This window comes from Oncorhynchus nerka, linkage group LG21, assembly GCF_034236695.1.
Source record: "Oncorhynchus nerka isolate Pitt River linkage group LG21, Oner_Uvic_2.0, whole genome shotgun sequence".
Classification (NCBI taxonomy): domain Eukaryota; kingdom Metazoa; phylum Chordata; class Actinopteri; order Salmoniformes; family Salmonidae; genus Oncorhynchus; species Oncorhynchus nerka.
The window spans coordinates 11,707,774-11,731,809 of record NC_088416.1 but is presented as its reverse complement, the minus strand read 5'-3'; the positions used below and the strand labels follow the sequence as shown (position 1 = coordinate 11,731,809).

Genomic DNA, 24,036 nt, shown 5'->3' with positions numbered 1-24,036 from the left:
TGAAGGAATTGTCCGTAGAGCTCCAAGACAGGGTTGTGTCGAGGCACAGATCTGGGGAAAAAATGTTTGCAGCATTGAAAGTCCCCAAGAACACAGTGGCCTCCATAATTCTTAAATTGAAGAAGTTTGGAACAACCAAGAGCTGGCCACCTGGCCAAACTGAGCCATCAGGAAAGAAGGGCCTTGGTCAGGGAGGTGACCAAGAACCCGATGGTCACTCTTAACAGAGCTCCAGAGTTCCTCTGTGGAGACGGGAGAAACTTCCAGAAGGACAACGATCTCTGCAGCACTCCAGCATCCAGGCCTTTATGGTAGAGTGGCCAGATGGAAGTCACTCCTCAGTAAAATACACATGACAGTCCACTTGGAGTTTGCCAAGTCTCTGAATGTGCTTGAGGGGCCCAGCCGGAGCCCGGACTTGAACCCAATCAAACATCTCTGGAGAGACCTGAAAATAGCTGTGCAGCAATGCTCCCCATCCAACCTGACAGAGCTTGAGTGGATCTGCAGAGAGGAATGGGAGAAACTCCCCAAATACAGGTGTGCCAAGCTTGTAGCAACATACCCAAGAAGACTCGAAGCTGTAATCGCTGCCAAAGGTTCTTCAACAAAGTACTGAGTAAAGAGTCTGAATACTTAAGTAAATGTGATATTTCAGTTGTTTTTTTATACATTGGCAACAAAAAAACTGTTTTTGTTTTGTCATTATGAGGAATTATGAGGGGGAAAAAAGAAGATTTAGATAAGGTTGTAATGTGGAAAATTCAAGGGGTCTATATACGTTCTGAACGCACTGTAAGTGTAGTCAAATCATAATAAAGAACAGAGAAGAAAAACTGGTCTAAGGTCAAAGCTTGGGAATTTCCTCCTATACTGTGAAATATGGATATGAGTCATTGACCTATATTGTATTGTGATACACTGAGTATACCAAACATTAGGAACACCTTCTTACTATTGATTTGAACTGCAAAAACAGTAAATACTGTAGTATTTATTGCCGTATACTATAATATTTACAGTTAACTATAGTATATATTTTTTGATATACTATAGTAATTAATGTCGTGTTTTTGCAGACTGTACTATAATGTAGTATTTGCGGAAATTACTGTAGTACAGTGTCTTCAGAAAATATTCACAACCCTTGACTTTTTACAGTTGTGTTATAACCTGTATTTAAAATAGATGTGTTACTGGCCTACACACAATACTCCATAATGTCAAAGTGGAATTATGTTTTAATCGATTTTTACAAATTAATAAAAAATTATACCTGAAATATCTTGAGTCAATAAGTATTCAACCCCTTTGATATAGCAAACCTCAATAAGTTCAGGAGTAAAAATTAGCTTAACAAGTCACACAATTGTCACGTTCTGACCATAGTTCTTTTGTGTTTTCTTTGTTTTAGTGTTGGTCAGGATGTGAGCTGAGTGGGCATTCTATGTTGTGTGTCTAGTTTTTCCATTTCTATGTTTGGCCTGATATGGTTCTCAATCAGAGGCAGGTGTTAGTCATTGTCTCTGATTGGGAACCATATTTAGGTAGCCTGTTTTGTGTTGGGTTTTGGTGGGTGGTTGTTTCCTGTCTTCTGTCTTTGTTTCTATGCACCAGATAGGACTGTTTTGTTTTTTCACATTTGTTGTTTTGGAATTTTGTAGTGTTCACGTTTATGGTCTTTATTAAACATGTTGAACTCTAACCACGCTGCGCTTTGGTCCGATCCTTCGTCCACAGAAGAAAACCGTTACAATAATAAGTTGCATGGACTCACTGTGTAAAATAATACTGTTTAACATGATTTTTGAAAGACTACCTTATCTCTGTACCCCACACATACAATTATCTGTATGGTCCCTCAGTCGAGCAGTGAATTTCAAACACAGATTCAACCACAAAGACCAAGGAGGTTTTCCAGTGCCTTGCAAAGAAGGGCACCTGTTGGTAGATGGGTAAAAAAAAGCAAACACTGAATATCCCTTTAAGCATGGTGAAGTTATTACACTTTGGCAGGTGTATCAATACATAACAAAGATACAGGCGTCCTTCTTAACTCAGTTGCCGGAGACTAAGGAAACTGCTCAGGGATTTCACCACAAGGCCAATGTTGACTTTAAAACAGTTAGAGTATAATGGCTGTGATAGGAGAAAACTGAGAATGGATCAACATCATTGTACTGTAGTTGTTCCACAACACTAACCTAAATGACAGAGTGAAAAGAAGGAAGCCTGTACACAAAATATATTCCAAAATGTGCATCCTGTTTCCAATAAGATATTTTGCATCTTTATATCCTGAATAAGAAGTGTTATGTTTGGGGCAAATCCAATACAACACATCACTGTGTACCACTCTTCATATTTTCAAGAATGGTGGTGGCTGTATCATGTTACAGGTACACTTGTCATCTGCAAGGACTAGGGATTTGTTTTGGGATAAAAAAAAAAATAAACAGAATAGAGCTAAGCAAAGGCAAAATCCTAGAGGAAAACCTGGTTCAGTCTGCTTTCCAACAGACTTCACGAGACAAATTCTCCTTTCAGCAGGACAATAACCTAAAACACAAGGCCAAATCTACACTGGAGTTGCTTAAAAAAGACAACATTGAATTTTCCTGAGAGGCCTAGTTACCGTTTTGACTTAAATCAGTTTGAAAATCTATGGCAAGACTTGAAAATGTCTGTCTAGCAATGATCAACAACCAACTTGACAGAGCTTGAAGAATTAAAAAAAAAAATGTGCAGAAAATATTGCACAATCCAGGTGTGCAATGCTCTTAAGAGACTTACCCAGAAATATATTTTTCCTTTTTTTTCCTTTTTCCTTTTCTACTTTGACATTACAGACTATTTTGTGTAGATTGTATTAATTCCACCTTGTAACACAACCAAATTATAAAGTATAGACCATATATTGTGTTCCCTACAGGTTATTGGAAAGAGCAGAAGCTCCGAACTATCCGTTCAGAACCCAATCTTACCTAAAGGTTATGGGAATTGTGCTCATTTAGTATTTCTCCAGTAGGTTTCCTGAAGGAGAAAGCCTCCACTTGTCAAAGATAATAAAACATGAGCACAATTCCCATAACCTGTAGGGAACACAATATATGGTATATACTTTATACCAGCCAACAAAGCAATACGCCTCAATTCACATCTGACAAGTCTCATGTATTTACATCCACTGTGTTTAGCCTAAAGGCAAATAGTTCAAATAGAATTTGAAATCTTTCAAATAGTTTAGCTGTCCTTTAAAATTCTTCCAAATCCTTTATCTGTGCTTGACTGAGCTTGACTGACACAATGGAACAAATTGATGTCTCCAAAGTGCACATGGCAGGTGCAAGCAAACAACACATAGTTCTTGACAGATTTTGAATACTTGATCGCAGTTCTAGCTGGAATTACTTGTGAATTCGTTTTTGTTTTCATCTGGAGAAAACGGGCGGATAACAACTACTGTTGAATAAAAGTGTCTGCTAAATACCATATATTAATATTATTAGCTGGCAATAAACTTTGGTTTGGACCAAAGGAGAATCTAGACTACAGTACTACATCTGGTTCAGGCTCTCACACTCAGCCCTTGGCCCCTTTCTCTAAACGACAACTCATCCAAAGGAACACACGAATGACAAAAGCATCTGGGTGAATAGCCGCCCTCACAGCAGGTATTTGACTTGAAGAAAAATACTACATACTTGTAGTGCAGGAGTCACTTGGCTGCATTGTGACAAGTCAGGGGCTATCAGAATTTGTCCTAAAGTCCTCCAGGGGTTGATAAGAGAGGAAGCCCTTCTAAAGCCAAAGCAGCACGTAAGCATTACCAATATCATTTTAGGAGACCCTTTCCACAAACCAAAATTAAGCCACTCCTGGATTTTGAATGCCTGCTCAACGGAGAATCTGACCGTCTTAATCTGGATATGTGGGCTTTAAAGAAAATGCTTTTTAGTCCAGGAATATAGGTTTACTCTGGGTCTGGAAAAGCGGACCCAAGAGATTCCTCTGAAGTTCAAGGCTGTAAAGTTATGCTACGAATGCTGTAAAGTTATCTTTGAGAACGCTTTCATGAGAGGTAGGAACAGCATATTGGTTACATCATACAGACGCCTGGGATCATAATTATCAGTTGAGGGGAAAGAAAAGCAGAGAGAGACAGAGAGAGGGGGGGGAGTGAGAAGACGAACCAAGCACTTGCTTTTTAGATAAAGAGAGAGAAAGTGAGAAGACGAACCAAGCTGTCTTGCCTCCTGTCCAACTTTCCAGACGTGTTAGTCTAATAATGGCATTGTTCGTTTAAATAAGGCGCACTTTAACCTGTTTAGGACTGGGTTCCGCCAACAGCCAATGAAATTGCAGGACGCCAAATACAAATCAACATAAATCTCATAAATACATTTTCTCAAACAAGTATTAAGCACCATTTTAAAGATAACATTCTCGTTAATCCAGCCACAGTGTCTGATTTCAAAAACGCTTTACAGTGAAAGCTCCACAAACAATTATGTTAGGTTACCACCAACTCACAGAAAAACCCAGCCATTTTTCCAGCCAAAGAGAGGAGTCACAAAAAGCACAAATAGAGATAAAATGAATCACTAACCTTTGATAATCTTCATCAGATGACACTCATAGGACTTTATGTTACACAATACATGTATGTTTTGTTTGATAAAGTTCATATTTATATTTTTTAAATCATTTTACATTTGCACGTTACGTTCAGTAGTTCTAAAACATGCGGTGATTGTGCAGAGAGCCACATGAATTCACAGAAATAATCTATATAAATGTTGATGAAAATTCAAATGCAACCGCTGTGTAAGATTTCAAAAAAACTTTACGGAAAAAGCATAATCTGAGAACGGCGCTCAGAGCCCAAACCAGCCAGAGAAATATCCACCATGTTGGGTAGTCAACATTATTCATAAATAGCATTATAAATATTCACTTACGTTTGATGATCTTCATCAGAATGCACTCCCAGGAATCACAGTTCCACAAAAAAATGCTTGTTTTGTTCGATAATGTCCATCATTTATGTCCATTTATGTCCAAATAGCTTATTTTGTAAACAAATCCAAAAGCGCGTTCTGGTCCAGTCGGACGAAAAGTTCAAAAAGTTATATTACAGGTCGCATAAACGTGTCAAACTAAGTATAGAATCAATCTTTAGGATGTTTTTATCATAAATGTTCAATAATGTTCCAACCGGAGAATTCCATTGTCTGTAGAAAAGCAATCGAACAAGAGGTACCTCTCATGACAAATGCGCATGACTGAGAAAGAGGCTGCTGGCAGACCCCTTAGTCAAACAGCTCTCCGGCCCCCCTTCACAGGAACAGCCTGAAACAATGTTCTAAAGACGGTTGACATCTAGTGGAAGCCTTAGGAAGTGAAAAATAACACATATCCCACTGTGTATTCGTTCAAAAACTACAAACCTCATATTTCCCACTTCCTGTTTGGATTTTTTTCTCAGGTTTTTGCCTGCGATATGAGTTCTGTTATACGCACAGACATCATTCAAATGGTTTTAGAAACTTCAGAGTGTTTTCTATCCAAAACAAATAATAATATGCATATATTAGCATCTGGGACTGAGTAGGAGGCAGTTCACTCTGGGAACTCTATTCATCCAAAAGTGAAAATGCTGCCCCCTATCCCAAAGAAGTTTTAACATACACTGAGTGTACCAAACATGAAGAACACCTCTTTCCATGACATAGACATTTGCAGGTGAATCCAGGTGAAAGCTATGATCCCTTATTGATGTCACTTGTTAAAGTTGAGTTCGGAAGTTTACCTACACCTGAGCAAAATAGATTTAAATTATTTTTTACTATTCCTAACATTTAATAATAGTACAAATTCCCTGTCTTAGGTCAGTTAGGATCACCACTTTATTTTAAGAATGTGAAATGTCAGAATAATAGTAGAGAGATTGATTTATTTCAGCTTTTATGTCTTTCATCACATTCCCAGTGGGTCAGAAGTTTACATACACTCAATTAGTATTTGGTAGCATTGCCTTGAAATTGTTTAATGTGGGTCAAACATTTTTGGTAGACTTCCACAAGCTTCCCACAATAAATTGGGTGAATTTTGGCCCATTCCTCCTGACAGAGCTGGTGTAACTGAGTCAGGTTTGTAGGCCTCCTTGCTCGCACATGCTTTTTCAGTTCTGCCCACAAATGTTCTATAGGATTGAGGTCAGGGCTTTGTGATGGCCACTCCAATACCTTGACTTTGTTGTCCATCTTTGGAAGCATGCATGGGGTCATTGTCCATTTGGAAGACCCATTTGCGACCAAGCTTTAACTTCCTGACTGATGTCTTGAGATGTTGCTTCAATATATCCACAATTCTTATTCCTCATGATGCCATCTATTTTGTGAAATGCACCAGTCCCTCCTGCAGCAAAGACATGATGCTGCCACCCCCGTGATTCACGGTTGGGATGGTGTTCTTCGGCGTACAAGCCTCCGCCTTTTTCCTTCAAACATATTGATGGTCATTATGGCCAAACAGTTCTATTTTTGTTTCATCAGACCAGAGGACATTTCTACAAAAAGTACGATCTTTGTCCCCGTGGTCCCCTGGCTTTTTAATGGCGGTTTTGGAGCAGTGGCTTCTTCCAAGCGGCCTTTCAGATTATGTCGACATTGAACTTAACAAGTAATTAGTGGAGTGGTTGATAAACAAGTTTTAATGTCTCCAACCTAAGTGTATGTAAACTTTCGACTACAACTGTAAATCCACTTAAATCAGTGTAGATGAAGGGGAGGAGACAGGTTCAGCCTTGAGACAATCGAGACATGGATTGTGTATAGTTGTGGCCAAAGTTTTGAGAATGACACAAATATAAATGTTCATAAAGTCTGCTGCCTCAGTGTCTTTAGATAGTTTTGTCAGATGTTACTATGGAATACTGAAGTATAATTACTAGCATTTCATAAGTGTCAAAGGCTTTTATTGACAATTAGATGAAGTTGATGCAAAGAGTCAATATTTACAGTGTTGACCCTTCTTTTTCAAGACCTCTGCAATCCGCCCTGGCATGCTGTCAATTAACTTCTGGGCCACATCCCGACTGATGGCAGCCCAGTCTTGCATAATCAATGCTTGGAGTTTGTCAGAATTTGTGGGGTTTTGTTTGTCCACCTGCCTCTTGAAAATTGACCACAAGTTCTCAATGGGATTAAGGTCTGGGGAGTTTCCTTGCCATGGACCCAAAATATTGATGTTTTGTTCGTTATCACTTTTGCCTTATGGCAAGGTGCTCCATCATGCTGGAAAAGGCATTGTTTGTCACCAAACTGTTCCTGGATGGTTGGGAGAAGTTGCTCTCGGAGGATGTGTTGGTACCATTCATACCATGGCTATGTTCTTAGGCAAAATTGTGAGTGAGCCCACTCCCTTGGCTGAGAAGCAACCCCACACATGGATGGTCTCAGGATACTTTACTGTTGGCATGACACAGGACTGATGGTAACGCTCATCATGTCTTCTCCGGAAAAGCTCCAAACAATAGGAAAGGGGTTTCATCAGGGAAAATTACTTTACCCCAGTCCTCAGCAGTCCAATCCCTGTATCTTTTGAAGAATATCAGTCTGTCCCTGATGTTTTTCCTGGAGAAGTGACTTCTTTGCTGCCCTTCTTGACACCAGGCCATTCTCCAAAAGTCTTCGCCTCACTGTGAGTGCAGATGCACTCACACCTGCCTGCTGCAATTCCTGAGCAAGATCTGTACCGGTGGTGCCCCGATCCCGTAGCTGAATCAACTTTAGGAGACGGTTCTGGCACTTGCTGGACTTTCCTGGGCGCCCTGGAGCCTTCTTCACAACAATTGAACCGCTCTCCTTGAAGTTCTTGATGATCCGATAAATGGTTGATTTAGGTGCAATCTTACTGGCAACAATATCCTTGCCTGTGAAGTCCTTTTTGTGCAAAGCAATGATGATGGCACGTGTTTCCTTGCAGGTAACCATGGATGACAGAGGAAGAACAATGATTCCAAGCACCACTCTCCTTTTGAAGCTACCAGTCTGTTATTCAAACTCAATCATCATGACAGAGTGATCTCCAGCCTTGTCCTTGTCAACACTCACACCTGTGTTAACGAGAGAATCACTGGCCTGGTGTCAGCTGGTCCTTTTGTCTCAGTTCACTGGTCACGATGGCAACACCCATCCGTAGCACGCGCTCTAGCAGGTGTATCTCACTGATCATCCCTAAAGCCAACACCTCATTTGGCCGCCTTTCGTTCCAGTTCTCTGCTGCCTGTGACTGGAACGAATTGCAAAAATCGCTGAAGTTGGAGACTTTTATCTCCCTCACCAACTTCAAACATCTGCTATCTGAGCAGCTAACCGATCGCTGCAGCTGTACATAGTCTATCGGTAAATAGCCCACCCATTTTTACCTACCTCATCCCCATACTGTTTTTATTTATTTACTTTTCTGCTCTTTTGCACACCAATATCTCTACCTGTACATGACCATCTGATCACTTATCACTCCAGTGTCCTCATGCCTTTTGCACACAATGTATATCGACTCCCCTTTTTTTCTACTGTGTTATTGACTTGTTAATTGTTTACTCCATGTGTAACTCTGTGTTGTCTGTTCACACTGCTATGCTTTATCTTGGCCAGGTCGCAGTTGCAAATGAGAACTTGTTCTCAACTAGCCTACCTGGTTAAATAAAGGAGAAATAAAAAAATAAATACAAATTGTGGCAGGGCTGCAATTCAGTGGAAATGTTTTTGGGGGATTCAGTTCATTTGCATGGTAAAGAGGGACTTTGCAATGAATTGCAATTCATTTGATCACTCTTCATAACATTCTGGAGTATGTGCAAATTGCCATCATACAAACTGAGGGAGCAGACTTTGTGAAAATGCATATTTGTGTCATTCTCAAAACTTTTGGCCACGACTGTATGTGTGCCATTCAGAGGGTGAATCGGCAATAGAAAAAATGTAAATGCCTTTGAACGAGGTATGGTAGTAGGTGCCAGGCCCACCAGTTTGTGTCAAGAACTGGAACTCTGCTAGATTTTTCATGCTCAACAGTTTCCCGTGTGTATCAACAACTGTGGGAATCATCAGAGTCAACTTGGGCCAGCATCCCTGTGGAACGCTTTTGACACCCTATAGAGTCCACGCCCTGATGAATTGAGGCTGATCTGAGGGCAAAAGGGGGGGAGTGCAACTCAATATTAGGAAGGTGTTCTTAATGTTTTGTACACTCAGTGTTCAGTATGATCTGTATGTTACAGAACTGTACATTTTTTCTAAAGATAACATTATGTAGTTCGTCAGAAGTTCACTGAGTTAGAGAATCAACATTGACCATCTCAATGCACTTTAACATCCAGAATATAACAAGTCGCAAAATACCAAAGTATTTTTTTCTTCTTCCTGAACAAACACACTAATGGACAAACCCACTCTTCTCCCACTCTTACAGAGCACTGAAAGAATTCAACTCCCTGACCCCCAACTCACACACACACACACATCCACCCTCTACCCCTCTGCCAACCTCTAAACATTCCCTCCCGGAAGTGTGTGTTTATGTGAGTGTGTCGGGGGCAATTTCAAAGACAGCTGCTGGGACTGCTGGAAAGGCACTGACTAGAGCAACACAGCCTCGACCTGCACACCAGAGGAGGGGGAGAGGGAAAGAGGGAGCGAATGATGGAGGTAGGGGTGGCTCTCGGCATCTGCTGAAGCTCTACAGACCGTGATTGAGAGTGAAGGGGAAATCCCACATGCACAAGGGGTGTGGGAGCAGAGTTTGGTGGAAGGAAAGCAGACTTTAGAACTCGTTGCTTAAGCTTATAGATGACACGCAACACAACGCGACGGTGAAGGGCAGCAGGAAAACGACACTCTGATATATCTTAAACAAACTCACACCAATGACCATACAACATTTGCAAAAGTTTTTCTTCTTCCATTTGCTGTCGCGCATTGAAACATTTTGGGATTTTTGTGGGTGGTTTAGTAAGAAATTACATCAAAACTGAACAGAACATGCAATATATATATATATATATATATATATATATATACACACACAACCGGTCGGTCAAAAGTTTTAGAACACCTACTCTTTCAAAGGGTTTTTCTTTATTTGTTTTACTATTTTCTACATTGTAGAATAATAGTGAAGATGTCAAAACTATGAAATAACACATGGAATCATGTAGAAACCAAAAAAAAGTGTTAAACAAATCAAAATATGTTTTATCTTTGATATTCTTCAAAGAGCCACCCTTTGCCTTGATGACAGCTTTGCACACTCTTGGCATTCTCTCAACCAGCTTCACCTGGAATGCTTTTCCAACAGTCTTGAAGTAGTTCCCACATATGCTGAGCTCTTGTTGGCTGCTTTTCCTTCACTCTGCGGTCCGACTCATCCCAAACCATCTCAATTTTGTTGAGGTCGGGGGATTGTGGAGGCCAGGTCATCTGATGCAGCACTCCATCACTCTCCTTCTTGGTAAAATAGCCCTTACACAGCCTGGAGGTGTATTGGGTCATTGTCCTGTTGAAAAACAAATGATAGTCCCACCAGATGGGATGGCGTATCGCTGAAGAATGCTATGGTAGCCATACTGTTTAAGAGTGCCTTGAATTTTAAATACATCACAGACAGTGTCACCAGCAAAGCACCCCCACACCATAACACCTCCTCCTCCATGTTTTACAGTGGAAAATACACATGCAGAGATCATCCGTTCACCAACACAGGTTAGAACCAAAATCTCAAATTTGGACTCAGCAGACCAAAGGATAGATTTCCACCGATCTAATGTCCATCGCAAGTGTTCCTTGGCCCAAGCAAGTCTCTTCGTATTATTGGTATCCTTTAGTAGTGGATAATTTGCATCAATTCGACCATGAAGGCCTCACACAGTCTCCTCTGAACAGTTGATGTTGAGATGTGTCTATTACTTGAACTCTGTGAAGCATTTATTTGGCCTGCAATTTCTGGGGCTGGTAACTCTAATGAACTTATCCTCTGCAGCAGAGGTAACTCTGGGTCTTCCATTCCTGTGGCGGTCCTCATGAGAGCCAGTTTCATCACAGCACTTGATGGTTTTTGCGACTGCACTTGAAGAAACATTCAAAGTTCTTGAAATGTTCCGGATTGACTGACCTTCATGTCTTAAAGTAATAATGGACTGTCGTTTCTCTATTCTTATCTGAGCTGTCTTTTACCAAATAGGGCTATCTTCTGTATACCAACCATACCTTGTCTGTTTGTTTGTTGCCAGTTGATTTTGTTCGTCAAGCCTACCAGCGTTTTCCCCTTGCTCCTGTCTGTTTCTAGTTCCTGTTTTCAAGTTTTCCCAGTTTTGATCATTCTGCCTCCCCAGACCCTGCCTGCCTTTCTGTACCTTTTAGACTCTGATCTGGATTACCGACCTCTGCCTGCCCTTGGCCTGTTGTTTTGCCTGCCCCCATTCTAGTAATAAGCTTTTGTTATTGCGACACTATCTGCATCTGGGTCTTCCCTAAAACGCGATAGTACGAACTGGCCATGACTGAACCAGCAGACTCGGACCAGCTCCGCAACACCATCTCGTCCCAAGGAGCCACCATTGGAAGGCACAAGGAGTTGCTTCATGGTCTGATGGAAGGGTTCCAGACCTTGACCAAATGCCATGACCGAGCATTGAACACATTGCTGGAGCATGTCTGCGGGTTATCTGTTAGGCAGACGGTAACCTTCCGGGCCGTCAGTAATTTGGGAACTCCGCTTACCTCCCCCGGAACGCTTCAATGGAAAGTCGGGCACCTGTCGGGCCTTTCTCGCTCAGTGTTCCCTCATCATAGAGCTGCAGCCCTCCTCCTTCCCCTCGGACCGCTCTAAGATAGTGTACCTCATCACACTAATGTCCGGGAGGGCTCTCGCCTGGGCTACAGCAGTATGGGAACAGCAGTCAGTCTGGAGGAGTTTGTGTCGGAGGTAAAGAAAGTTGTCAATGAGAGAGGCTGCTTGGAAGTTATTCCAGTTTCGCCAAGACTCCCGCAGTGTGGCAGACAATGTGGTGGATTTCCGCATGTTGGCAGCTGAGAGTGCCTGGATCCCGGAAGAGCTGTTCGACATGTTCCTGTACGGAGTTTCGGAGGAAGTAAAGAATGAGCTTGCAGCCCGGGAACTACCGACATATCTCGACTCGCTCATCGCCTTGACCATACAGATTGATGGGCAACTACAGGAACGAAGGAAGGAGAGGAGAATCGATGTCACTCGCTGCCCAAGGATTCCACCTCGCCTCCGAGGCATCCCAGAAGTCCCCAATGGCTCCGTTGCCGAGAGAACGCGAGGCTACCCGAGTTCCCCCGAGAGTTTGCGAAGTCAGCCAATTCACCTCTTCCCAAGCCAATGCAACTAGGCAGAGCTAGGCTGTCTCCAGCCGAACGGCTATACAGGCTTCACCCTAAGAGTTGCCCGTATTGCGGGACTACTGGTCATTTCGTCTCCACCTGTCCACTAAAAGACCAGGCTCACCGGTAGGAGCGAGTACTCTGGTGGGCCATATGGAGATCTTTTCCTCTCCCATTACTCACACCCCTTTTCATGCCATTTTGGTGTGGGGGAACCAATCTAAATCTTTCCGGGTCTCATTTATATTTTTTATTTCAACCAGGTAAGCTAGTTGAGAACAAGTTCTCATTTACAACTGCGACCTGGCCAAGATAAAGCAAAGCAGTGCGACACAGACAACAACACAGAGTTACACATGGAATAAACAAGCGTACATACATAAATAAAGGTCACTTGCTCATTTAAGGCTCAGTCTAAACATAACTTCAAAACACTCCTGGAGCGCGCTAAGCAGGATTTCATAAGATGGTCGTCTCTTCCAATTTCATTACCAGGTCGCACTAATTCTGTTAAGATGACTGTATTACCTAGGTTTTTGTACTTCTTCCAAATGATTCCCATTTGTCTGCAGAAGTCGATGTTCAAACAACTGGACAGCTACAATTTCACCTTCATTTGGAATAAGTCAAATCCACGAATGAGAAAGTTATTTCTAGAGAGACCTAAGCCCCAATTTTTTACACTACTACTGGTCAGCAAATATATCTAAATGTGTGTATTGGGTTTCTACATTTGAAAACAAGGATTTGGGCCATCATGGAGCTACAGTCAATCCTTCCAACTTCTCCAGTCTCACTCCTGTGCTTCCCACTGCCCATGTTTTGAAACCCATTGTCAAGAACTCCCTTCAAATCTGGTCCCATTTCCAAAATCACTTTAGCCTTAAAAAAGCAAGTGACTTCTCTCCATTAACATCTAATCATCTCTTCCCAGCGTCACAGATTGACACGGCATTCCAGTTCTGGCGTAGGAACGGTCTGGTGTTTGTTTTGTGTGACCTATTTGTTGACAACACATTTGGGTCAAAATTCCCAATACCCACTTTTTTCTTTAGATATCCGCAAACTCGCAGCTTTGCTAAAAAACATTTCCCTTCATTTCCGCTCGAGCAAACTAAGTGTCCAGTTGAGAGGGGCTTAGATCTTAACCTGTATTTGAAGGGCACAATCTCCAGATTATACAACATAATACATAACATTAATCCGCCTTCCTTGGCAAATACAAAATCTGCATGGGAGCAAGATATATGTGGAGAACTACCCGATGATATATGGCAACATAGTATCCACACCTCATCATTTTGCATAAGGCATATGGGCTCATTCAGTTTAAATTTTTGCACCGTCTCCATTACTCAAATGACAGATTGGCAAAAATATACCCAAATGTGGACCCCAAGTGTTTGAGATGCCACCAGAGTCCAGCGACTGTGGGACACATGTTTTGGTCATGCCAATTTTTGAGTGGCTTCTGGGACCCCATTTTTGAGGCATTCTCACATATGTGTAATACAACTGTTAATCCCAACCCACTGCCATTTTTGGGATAGTTCCCCTAGACCAGAATGCTACCACGCATTAGGCAAATGCAATAGCATTTGCCTCGCTGCTAGCTCGCCGCCTTGTCGTCTTTCACTGGAAGTCTGCAAAGGCACCCTCCTTTATGCAGTGGGTTAAGGAGGTGATGTCATCTCTGCCTCTGGAGAAGGTTAGGTACATTGTACTTGGGTCCCGACAAAAGTTTGACTTAACCTGGTCCCCATTAATACAATACGTGGAGAGCTTGTTTTTTACCAAGTGTAACTTGCATATTTTGGTAAGAAGTCATGTCTGTTCTAGTGGCCATTTGTACTGATAAGAATTTTTATTGAACTTTTTCCATAGTTTTTATTTCTATTACGGTTTTTCCGTTTTTTTTCTGTCCTATGTCATTTACTTTAATAGTACACTGCTCAAAAAAATAAAGGGAACACTAAAATAACACATCCTAGATCTGAATGAATGAAATATTCTTATTAAATAGTTTTTTCTTTACATAGTTGAATGTGCTGACAACAAAATTACACAAAAATTATCAATGGATCAATCAAATTTATCAACCCATGGAGGTCTGGATTTGGAGTCACACAAAATCAAAGTGGAAAACCACATACAGGCTGATCCAACTTTGATGTAATGTCCTTAAAACAAGTCAAAGAGGCTCAGTAGTGTGTGTGGCCTCCACGTGCCTGTATGACCTCCTTACAACGCCTGGGCATGTTCCTGATGAGGTGCCGGATGATCTCCTGAGGGATCTCCTCCCAGACCTGGACTAAAGCATCCGCCAACTCCTGGACAGTCTGTTGTGCAACGTGGCGTTGGTGGACGGAGCGAGACATGATGTCCCAGATGTGCTCAATTGGATTCAAGTCTGGGGAACGGGCGGGCCAGTCCATAGCATCAATGCCTTCCTCTTGCAGGAACTGCTGACACACTTCAGCCACGAGGTCTAGCATTGTCGCTCTGGATAAGAGCGTCTGCTAAATGACTTAAATGTAATGTAAATGTCTTGCAGTAGGAGGAACCCAGGGCCAACCACACCAGCATATGGTCTCACAAGGGGTCTGAGGATCTCATCTCGGTACCTAATGGCAGTCAGGCTACCTCTGGCGAGCACATGGAGGACTGTGCGGCCCCCCAAAGAAATGCCACCCCACACCATGACTGGCCCACCGCCAAACCGGTCATGCTGGAGGACGTTGCAGGCAGCAGAACGTTCTCCACGGCATCTCCAGACTGTCACGTCTGTCACATGTGCTCAGTGTGAACCTGCTTTCATCTGTGAAGAGCACAGGGCGCCAGTGGCGAATTTGCCAATCTTGGTGTTCTCTGGCAAATGAAAAACGTCCTGCACGGTGTTGGGCTGTAAGCACAACCCTCACCTGTGGGCGTCGGACCCTCATACCACCCTCATGGAGTCTGTTTCTGACCGTTTGAGCAGACACATGCACATTTGTGGCCTGCTGGAGGTCATTTTGCAGGGCTCTGTCAGTGCTCCTCCTTGCACAATGGCGGAGGTAGCGGTCCTGCTGCTGGGTTGTTGCCCTCCTACGGCCTCCTCCACGTCTCCTGATGTACTGGCCTGTCACCTGGTAGCGCCTCCATGCTCTGGACACTACGCTGACAGACATAGCAAACCTTCTTGCCACATCTCGCATTGATGTGCCATCCTAGATGAGCTGCACTACCTGAGGAGTCACTTGTGTGGGTTGTAGACTCCGTCTCATGCTACCACTAGAGTGAAAGCACCGCCAGCATTCAAAAGTGACCAAAACATCAGCCAGGAAGCATAGGAACTGAGAAGTGGTCTGTGGACCCCACCTGCAGAACCACTCCTTTATTGGGGGTGTCTTGCTAAATGCCTATAATTTCCACCTGTTGTCTATTCCATTTGCACAACAGCATGTGAAATTTATTGTCAATCAGTGTTGCTTCCTAAGTGGACAGTTTGATTTCACGGAAGTGTGATTGACTTGGAGTTACATTGTGTTGTTTAAGTGTTCCCTTTATTTTTTCGAGCAGTGTATATCCTTGTGTGATGCCTTGGTGGGAGGGAGGGAGGGAGGGAGGGCGGGCGGGCAGGAGAATGAGGGGTTGGGGTTGTACTGTTCTTGTTCTCATATTTGAAAATCTATAAATACATTTTTTTAAGACTAAAATGTAAATGTAAAATGAACAGTAAGACTTCATGAAAAAATGTGATCGATGTGATTTTCCCTTCTGCAATTCCATTTAAGTACAATGTTGCCCTGATTGCATCCAGCCCTTTGTGTCATTCTGCAATTAGTGGGTGGTATATTATCTGGCTAATCTGGTTGGAAGGGGTTCAAGTAGCACTGGGAATATTACTAAATTCCAGGATGTCACTCATTGGGAGGGGAGGAAGCTGTTCTGGACAGATAAATGCAGCCTTTTTTCAGGAAACTTTGTATGGAATATGTTTGTATGGAATAAAGTTTGTATGGAATATGTCGTTTTAGGGGAGTTTAAGTCAACAAAAACAAAAGAGATAGATGTGGTGAGAAGTAAGAACAACCACAAGCGTGTTGGAATCTCTTGGTTTAGAAAAGAGGATATTTGCATAGAAGGACAATCTGAGCAGTTGAATGGTCCCAAATGACAGAATGTTAACTGACTTAGCTATGTAATGACAAAAAAAAACTTGAAATGCAGAGACAAATTCCCTGCTAATATCCCTAAACAATGACAAACACTGCACAATTTTTTTTATTTAGGGTAGAGAAAAAGAATCTTCAGTCAAATCAAGTCAAGTCAATATGATAAGCATCAGGATTGGCTATCAATTGGATTTGAGCTCGCATACAGCATGAAACACACTGAGAATCTCACTGCCGATAGACTGCCGATAGGTAGGCCTACTTATCAAAGTGGGAGGCCGTTCCTTCTCTTGCTAGAACAAAAGCGGTACCTGCTGCGTGCTGACCCGGTAGCGACGAACCTACAGATTATACTTGTAGAATCGCAATGCTTGTCAGTGGCCAACAACTTGACTTTGAGCCAATCAAATCCCCCACGTGGGGGAGCCTACAAAAAGATGAAAAATAGGGCATTTTCTCAGTACGTCCAGGGATGAGCCAGTCGCACTTCATTAGCAATGTAGGCTAGCTAAGCGCATAGACGCAATGCATACAACACTAAATACTTCCTCCAAGCTTGCCAACCACTGTAGCTAGTATTGACCTTATAATTAAATCACAATGGATTAGCTAGTTTCCATGAAACAGCTGTCTGTGTTAGCTGCCAAGTTAGTGCAGTGTCCTTAGCTAGCTAGCGTATATGCTAACATTAGCTAGCCACCTAAACATTTTGCTATGGACTGGCACTGGCAGTATAGAATTATGGAGAGTGAAATAAATTGTTTCTTCATCACCTTGCAAGGTACTGTAGTTATCTAGCTGTCCCATCTGACTAGTATTTAGTTTAGTTAATTAGGATCCCCATTAGCTACTGCAAATGCATCAGCTACTCTTCCTGGGGCCACATAAAATGTACAAATACATGACAATGTACAAAACAGTATTTAGACAATAACAACATAGTATCAACAAGGACTTTCTACAAAATAGCAACATTAGCGAAGATACAGTAGCTTCGAATCTAGGCCATAAGCAATACACACGGATATGCATTGCCAAACAACACTACTGCCGCCTTCTGGTTTGGAGTATTTTAGCAAGGCTGAGTCGCTGACACCTTCCAAGGTCTTTGCTGTGTGAACACAAAAGAGATTGACTGCCTCTTTGGAGATAAATCACACAATAGGCCTGCTGTGTGGGGAACTCATCAGTTCTCTGTGCCGTCTTGGTTTTTTGATCCAACAAAAGGCGGGTCACGTCACAGACAAAGCTTTCTTATGGGGCACAGGGATGAGCTTACCTGGGCCTTCTGGGGTTAATGTTATGTCAATTCACAACAATGGGGCTCAGCGCTTTTTAACAAACAGACTAGTCATTGTTTGGGTTAATTAAGCCTTACACTACACCGTCTGGGATCCATAGCTATAGGGGGATTTAATATATAATGCAGTAGATACATCAGAGAGAGAGAGAGAGAGACATTTGGGGATAACAATTGCCAATGTGACATTTTGGGCAACTTTCAGGTGCTTAGGCTGATATGAAACATTCTAAACTAAATACATATGTGGATCAATGAATGTATCATTCTCTATCAATCATCATCACATGATTTGTTGGTATGTGATATTCTACAGTATAAGGAGGCACAGAGCCACGTTTATGAAGTTGGGTGTTGATAGCCTTATCAGTCACATAACGAATTGACTGACATTCCAAACCCTCCCAGCAACATTCCACATGGCCTTTCATCACCCCAATTCATGGCATTTGAGCAATTTATGCTAATTGATTATCATCAAAGAGTACTTTACTTTGTGAACAGATTTTCAATGATGTGATATGTGGCATATGCATGAGGTGGTTAAACTAATTGAGAACATAGCTAACAAAACAATTACATTCTATCTTTCATGGATAAAATCGCCTATCACAATGAATCCATAGGAAGGGGAACAGTCAACGTGCATGTGAATATCATAATTGATGGCTGTGCATTTTTTCCATTGATATATTTTGCAGCTATTCTCGTGCATAATTAAGCTACTATTTGCGCATGCGCATAAAACATCATTCTACTCACATAAACAGTGTCATATGTGCCATCGAAGAAGAACATTGACTGATTCAAAATAAGTTTTTGAGTTTGGTCCGTCCCTTGCTCCAACAGTTGGTCTCCAGCTTGCTCTCCATAATCAAACATGTCGCGTTTGCTCAAACCGTTCACTGATAACGCAATGGCAAAAATAGTTGCCCATCCTAACCAACCTCGTTGATGAAGATCCATATTTAAATACGTCTATGCCCAGAACTTTTATTAGTTTTGACCTATAGGCTTGCCTACAGTTTGCCAAAGCGGTTCCGATGCGGCGTACACCTCAGGGCGCACAATAACGGAATGAATCGGCAGTAGTAAAAGCCCATATAAATGGGAGGGTGGAGTTGGAGAAGGCGGAGAAATAGGCATGGGACACTTGCGCGCGATTGCCTGCCTCACATACCGCTTTCCATTCTTCACAATCATGCATCTGTCCGGACGGTTTAACCTTCTCTCTTCTAGATATACTAGATAACATAACCATGAAACAGTAGATTTAAGTCCCTTTGCCTTTACTCGCAGTCGTTCACCAAACAAACTGAACCTTGTTTTTTCATGAATTGATAACCACATATTTAAGCAATTTATGAGTGATGATTTTGGGTGCAGAATTACAGATCATTATATATAACAAAATCATTCTGTAATGTTTGTCCAACAACATACTGGTGGTTAAACAGTTTTAAATATGTAATTTACCAAGCTACAGCAACTACAGCGGCAGGTAGCCTAGATGTTAAGCGCGTTGGGCCGGTAACCTAAAAGATTGCTGCTTCGAATCCCCGAGCCGTCTGGGTGAAATATCTGTCGATGAGCGCTTGAGCATGACACTTAACCCTAATTACTCCTGTGAATCGCTCTGGAGAAGAGAGTCCGCTGAATATTGAAATGTTAACAACAACACTGTTGAGTAGAGCGTCATGCCAATATATTTAACAGCTGAAAAGTGTTGCCTATGTTCCCCTTCAACCCACATTTTGTTCCAAGTTAAGTAACAGACATATTGTAGTGTTGCAATGGCAGGTCGCCATTTCCTTTTTCCAAACCAGATGAACTAGTTAAGCAAATTAATAGCAAAGGAGAGAAAATATAAAGGTACTAGAAACATATTTTATTGCTTGTAATTGCCTTATTTTTGTTACTTTCTTTTCCATTCGAAGACACTGCCACCTGCTGTCTGAAATTTGATGTCAAAGAGTCTTTAACAATCCATTTGAATGGATGAGGAGCATTTCTTCATCTCTTAATGTGTGTGATGTATTTGCTTTTTGATTGAAATGAAACTACATGTACCTGTTTTACACATGTAGTTACTACATTCAGAGGTAGTGTTGTACCACCCTCTCTATTCCTATCAGGGCCTGGTCAGTTTGATGTACAGTGCAGGCTTTACTGACAGATGTTTACTTCAAATATTTAAGAAAATATCTATGATGCAGCAATCATCAAGAGGCATTCTTGTGTGTGTGTGTGTGTGTGTGTGTGTGTGTGTGTGTGTGTGTCTTTGTATAAGTGTGCCAGGGTTGGAGTCAATTCCTTTTCAATTCTCTCAATTTAGGAAGTAAACTGACTTTCCACTTCCCGTTCCAATATTCCTCAATGCCTCGTTTTAAATCAATTGTTTTAATGGAAACTGGGATTTCAGCTTACTTTCTGATTTGACTGAATTGAAATGGAATTGACCCCAACCCTGATGTGGGCATATGAATGAGTGAATATCAGTGACTATGCTCCCTCCTTTTTCTTGCAATCTGGGGTCTCCTCCTTCACTCTGGCTATATGCTCTTTGCAGCCCCTGTTGCCAAACCCCTTCTGACATATCAGCGGGCCTCTAGCTGCTGCTTCAGTTTAGGCCTCTTGGACTTTCTCAGTTCCTGATTGAGAATATCCCTCAGCAGCCTCCTGGAAAGGTACGCAGACACCGGCCTCCACATGCTGCATATATTTAGCTCGGGGGAATGACAGTTGAGGTCTCTTGAGCTGGCTCACTTCCTGATTGACGGAATGACTATACGCTCCCATGTCAGGGGGCAGCAAAGGTACCCAGAAACCTGACTGGCGTTGGCACTGGCCTCCACAGCACTCTGGGACAGGTCTGGACACTGCAAGGCCTGCTTGGTCAACTTGGGGCCTGACAGCCTTCTGAGATGAGCCTTGACAACCAACCTTCTTCAGGATCATCCTGATTGCAGAGGCGTTTCTGGGGTCGGCACACAAGATGCACTCCCAGAGGACTTTGGCCTTGCACCGGTCAGCGGCTCTGACTTTGGAGCCAAGAGATTGGGTCTGTGGTCAGGCTGTTGGAGACCAAAAACTTGACCTGTAGGCCACTGTCACTATGAAAACTGGGGTTCTCCTCAGAGTTGAATCCTATGTACTGCAGTGCAGTTCTCTAGGCCCTCTACTCTTTTCTATTTGTACCAATGACTTGCCACTGGCATTAAACAAAGCATGTGTCCATGTATTCTGATGATTCAACCATATACGCATCAGATACCATAGCTAATGAAGTCGCCAAAACCCTTAAGAGTTGCAGTCTGTTTTGGAATGGGTGGCCAGTAGTAAACTGTAGTAAACTGATCCATCTCATCTCTAAAACTAAGAGCATTGTATTTGGTACAAATCAAGTTCTAGACATCAGCTGAATCTGGTAATGAATGGTGTGGCTGTTGAACAAGTTGGGACTAAACTAATTGGTGTTACCTTAACTGTCATGGTCAAAACATATAGTCAATGGTTGAAAAAAATGGGGAGAGGTCTGTCACAAAGAGATACTCTGCTTTTTTGACACCACACAAATCAGGTCCTGCAGGCACTAATTTTAGCTTATCTTTATTGTCCAGTTATATGGCCAAGTGTTGCAAAAAAAAGAAAAGTGGCACATCTTGCTCTTCATTGTGATCAAAGGGCTAATATTAATACTATGCATGCCAGTCTCTCTTGGCTGAGAGTTAAGGAAGGACTGACTACATCACTTGTTATTATAAGAAACATGAACGTGTTGGAAATTCAAAATTGTTTACATAGTCAACTTACACACAGCACTGACAGACACACCCCCCCAGGGGTCTTTTCACAGTCCCCAGGTCCAGAACAAATACAAGGAAACATATAGTATTATACAGAACCATGAGTGGAACTCCCTTACATCTTACAGTGGGGCAAAAAAGTATTTAGTCAGCCACCAATTGTGCAAGTTCTCCCACTTAAAAAGAGGTACACTTCAACTATGATAGACAAAATGAGAAAAAAAATCCAGAAAATCACATTGTAGGATTTTTAATGAATTTATTTGCAAATTATGGTGGAAAATACGTATTTGGTCAATAACAAAAGTTTATCTCAATACTTTGTTATATACCCTTTGTTGGCAATGACAGAGGTCAAACGTTTTCTGTAAGTCTTCACAAGGTTTTCACACACTGTTGCTGGTATTTTGGCCCATTCCTCCATGGAGATCTCCTCTAGAGCAGTGATGTTTTGGGGCTGTTGCTGGGCAACACGGACTTTCAACTCCCTCCGAAGATTTTCTATGGGGTTGAGATCTGGAGACTGGCTAGGCCACGCCAGGACCTTGAAATGCTTCTTACGAAGCCACTCCTTCGTTGCCCGGGCGGTGTGTTTGGGATCATTGTCATGCTGAAAGACCCAGCCACGTTTCATCTTCAATGCCCTTGCTGATGGAAGGAGGTTTTCACTCAAAATCTCACGATACATGGCCCCATTCAGAAGCTAATCAGAAGCTAGTTAGCTTCTTTACTGGCTAATCGTTAGTATTCAGCTAACCACGGTTTGTGGTCATCAGCTATCCTTTAGCTCGAAAATCTATCGCCAGTTTTGTACGGCGTGGCTCGGACCGGAACATACCGGACCTATTTTTCTCTCCCTGGATTTCTACCGCTAACTGTGGACTTCTGTATACTTCTGGCCCTTCTTTGGACACTGTGTTAACAACCCTCCAGGCAAGCTTCAATGCCATACAACTCTCCTTCCGTGGCCTCCAATTGCTCTTAAATACAAGTCAAACTAAATGCATGCTCTTCAACCGATCGCTACCTGCACCTGCCCGCCTGTCCAACATCACTACTCTGGACGGCTCTGACTTAGAATACGTGGACAACTACAAATACTTAGGTGTCTGGTTAGACTGTAAACTCTCCTTCCAGACCCATATCAAACATCTCCAATCCAAAGTTAAATCTAGAATTGGCTTCCTATTTCGCAACAAAGCATCCTTCACTCATGCTGCCAAACATACCCTTGTAAAACTGACCATCCTACCAATCCTCGACTTCGGCGATGTTATTTACAAAATAGCCTCCAATACCCTACTCAACAAATTGGATGCAGTCTATCACAGTGCAATCCGTTTTGTCACCAAAGCCCCATATACTACCCACCATTGCGACCTGTACGCTCTCGTTGGCTGGCCCTCGCTTCATACTCGTCGCCAAACCCCATGTCATCTACAAGACCCTGCTAGGTAAAGTCCCCCCTTATCTCAGCTCGCTGGTCACCATAGCATCTCCCACCTGTAGCACACGCTCCAGCAGGTATATCTCTCTAGTCACCCCCAAAACCAATTCTTTCTTTGGCCGCCTCTCCTTCCAGTTCTCTGCTGCCAATGACTGGAACGAACTACAAAAATCTCCGAAACTGGAAACACATCTCTCTCACTAGCTTTAAGCACCAACTGTTAGAGCAGTTCACAGATTACTGCACCTGTACATAGCCCACCTATAATTTAGCCCAAACAACTACCTCTTTCCCTACTGTATTTAATTAATTAATTTATTTTGCTCCTTTGCACCCCATTATTTTTATTTCTACTTTGCACATTCTTCCACTGCAAATCTACCATTCCAGTGTTTTACTTGCTATATTGTATTTACTTTGCCACCATGGCCTTTTTTTTGCCTTTACCTCCCTTATCTCACCTCATTTGCTCACATTGTATATACACTTGTTTATAATGTATTATTGACTGTATGTTTGTTTTACTCCATGTGTAACTGTGTCGTTGTGTGTCGAACTGCTTTGCTTTATCTTGGCCAGGTCGCAATTGTAAATGAGAACTTGTTCTCAACTTGCCTACCTGGTTAAATAAAGGTGAAATATAATAAATTCATTCTTTCCTTTACACAGATCAGTCGTCCGGGTCCCTTTGCAGAAAAACAGCCCCAAAGCATGTTGTTTCCACCCCCATGCTTCACAGTAGGTATGGTGTTCTTTGTCCTCCAAACACGACAAATTGAGTTTTTACCAAAAAGTTATATTTTGGTTTCATCTGACCATATGACATTCTCCCAATGTTCTTCTGGATCATCAAAATGCTCTCTTGCAAACTTCAGACGGGCCTGGACATGTACTGGCTTAAGCAGGGGGACAC

The 24,036-nt window shown here is 42.3% G+C and overlaps 1 protein-coding gene across 1 annotated transcript in view; it reads right to left on the bottom strand.

The window, feature by feature from the left end:
* The window catches only part of LOC115103918 (nidogen-1-like), an 81,143-nt gene extending 62,210 nt beyond the window's left edge, over window positions 1-18,933 (bottom strand). Inside the window, exon 1 of the mRNA XM_029624977.2 lies at window positions 18,633-18,933. Within this exon, the coding sequence (XP_029480837.1) occupies window positions 18,633-18,836 (204 nt within the window). The 5' untranslated portion in view covers window positions 18,837-18,933. The remainder of the gene's footprint in view (window positions 1-18,632) is intronic.
* Between the last annotated feature and the right edge of the window lie 5,103 nt (window positions 18,934-24,036).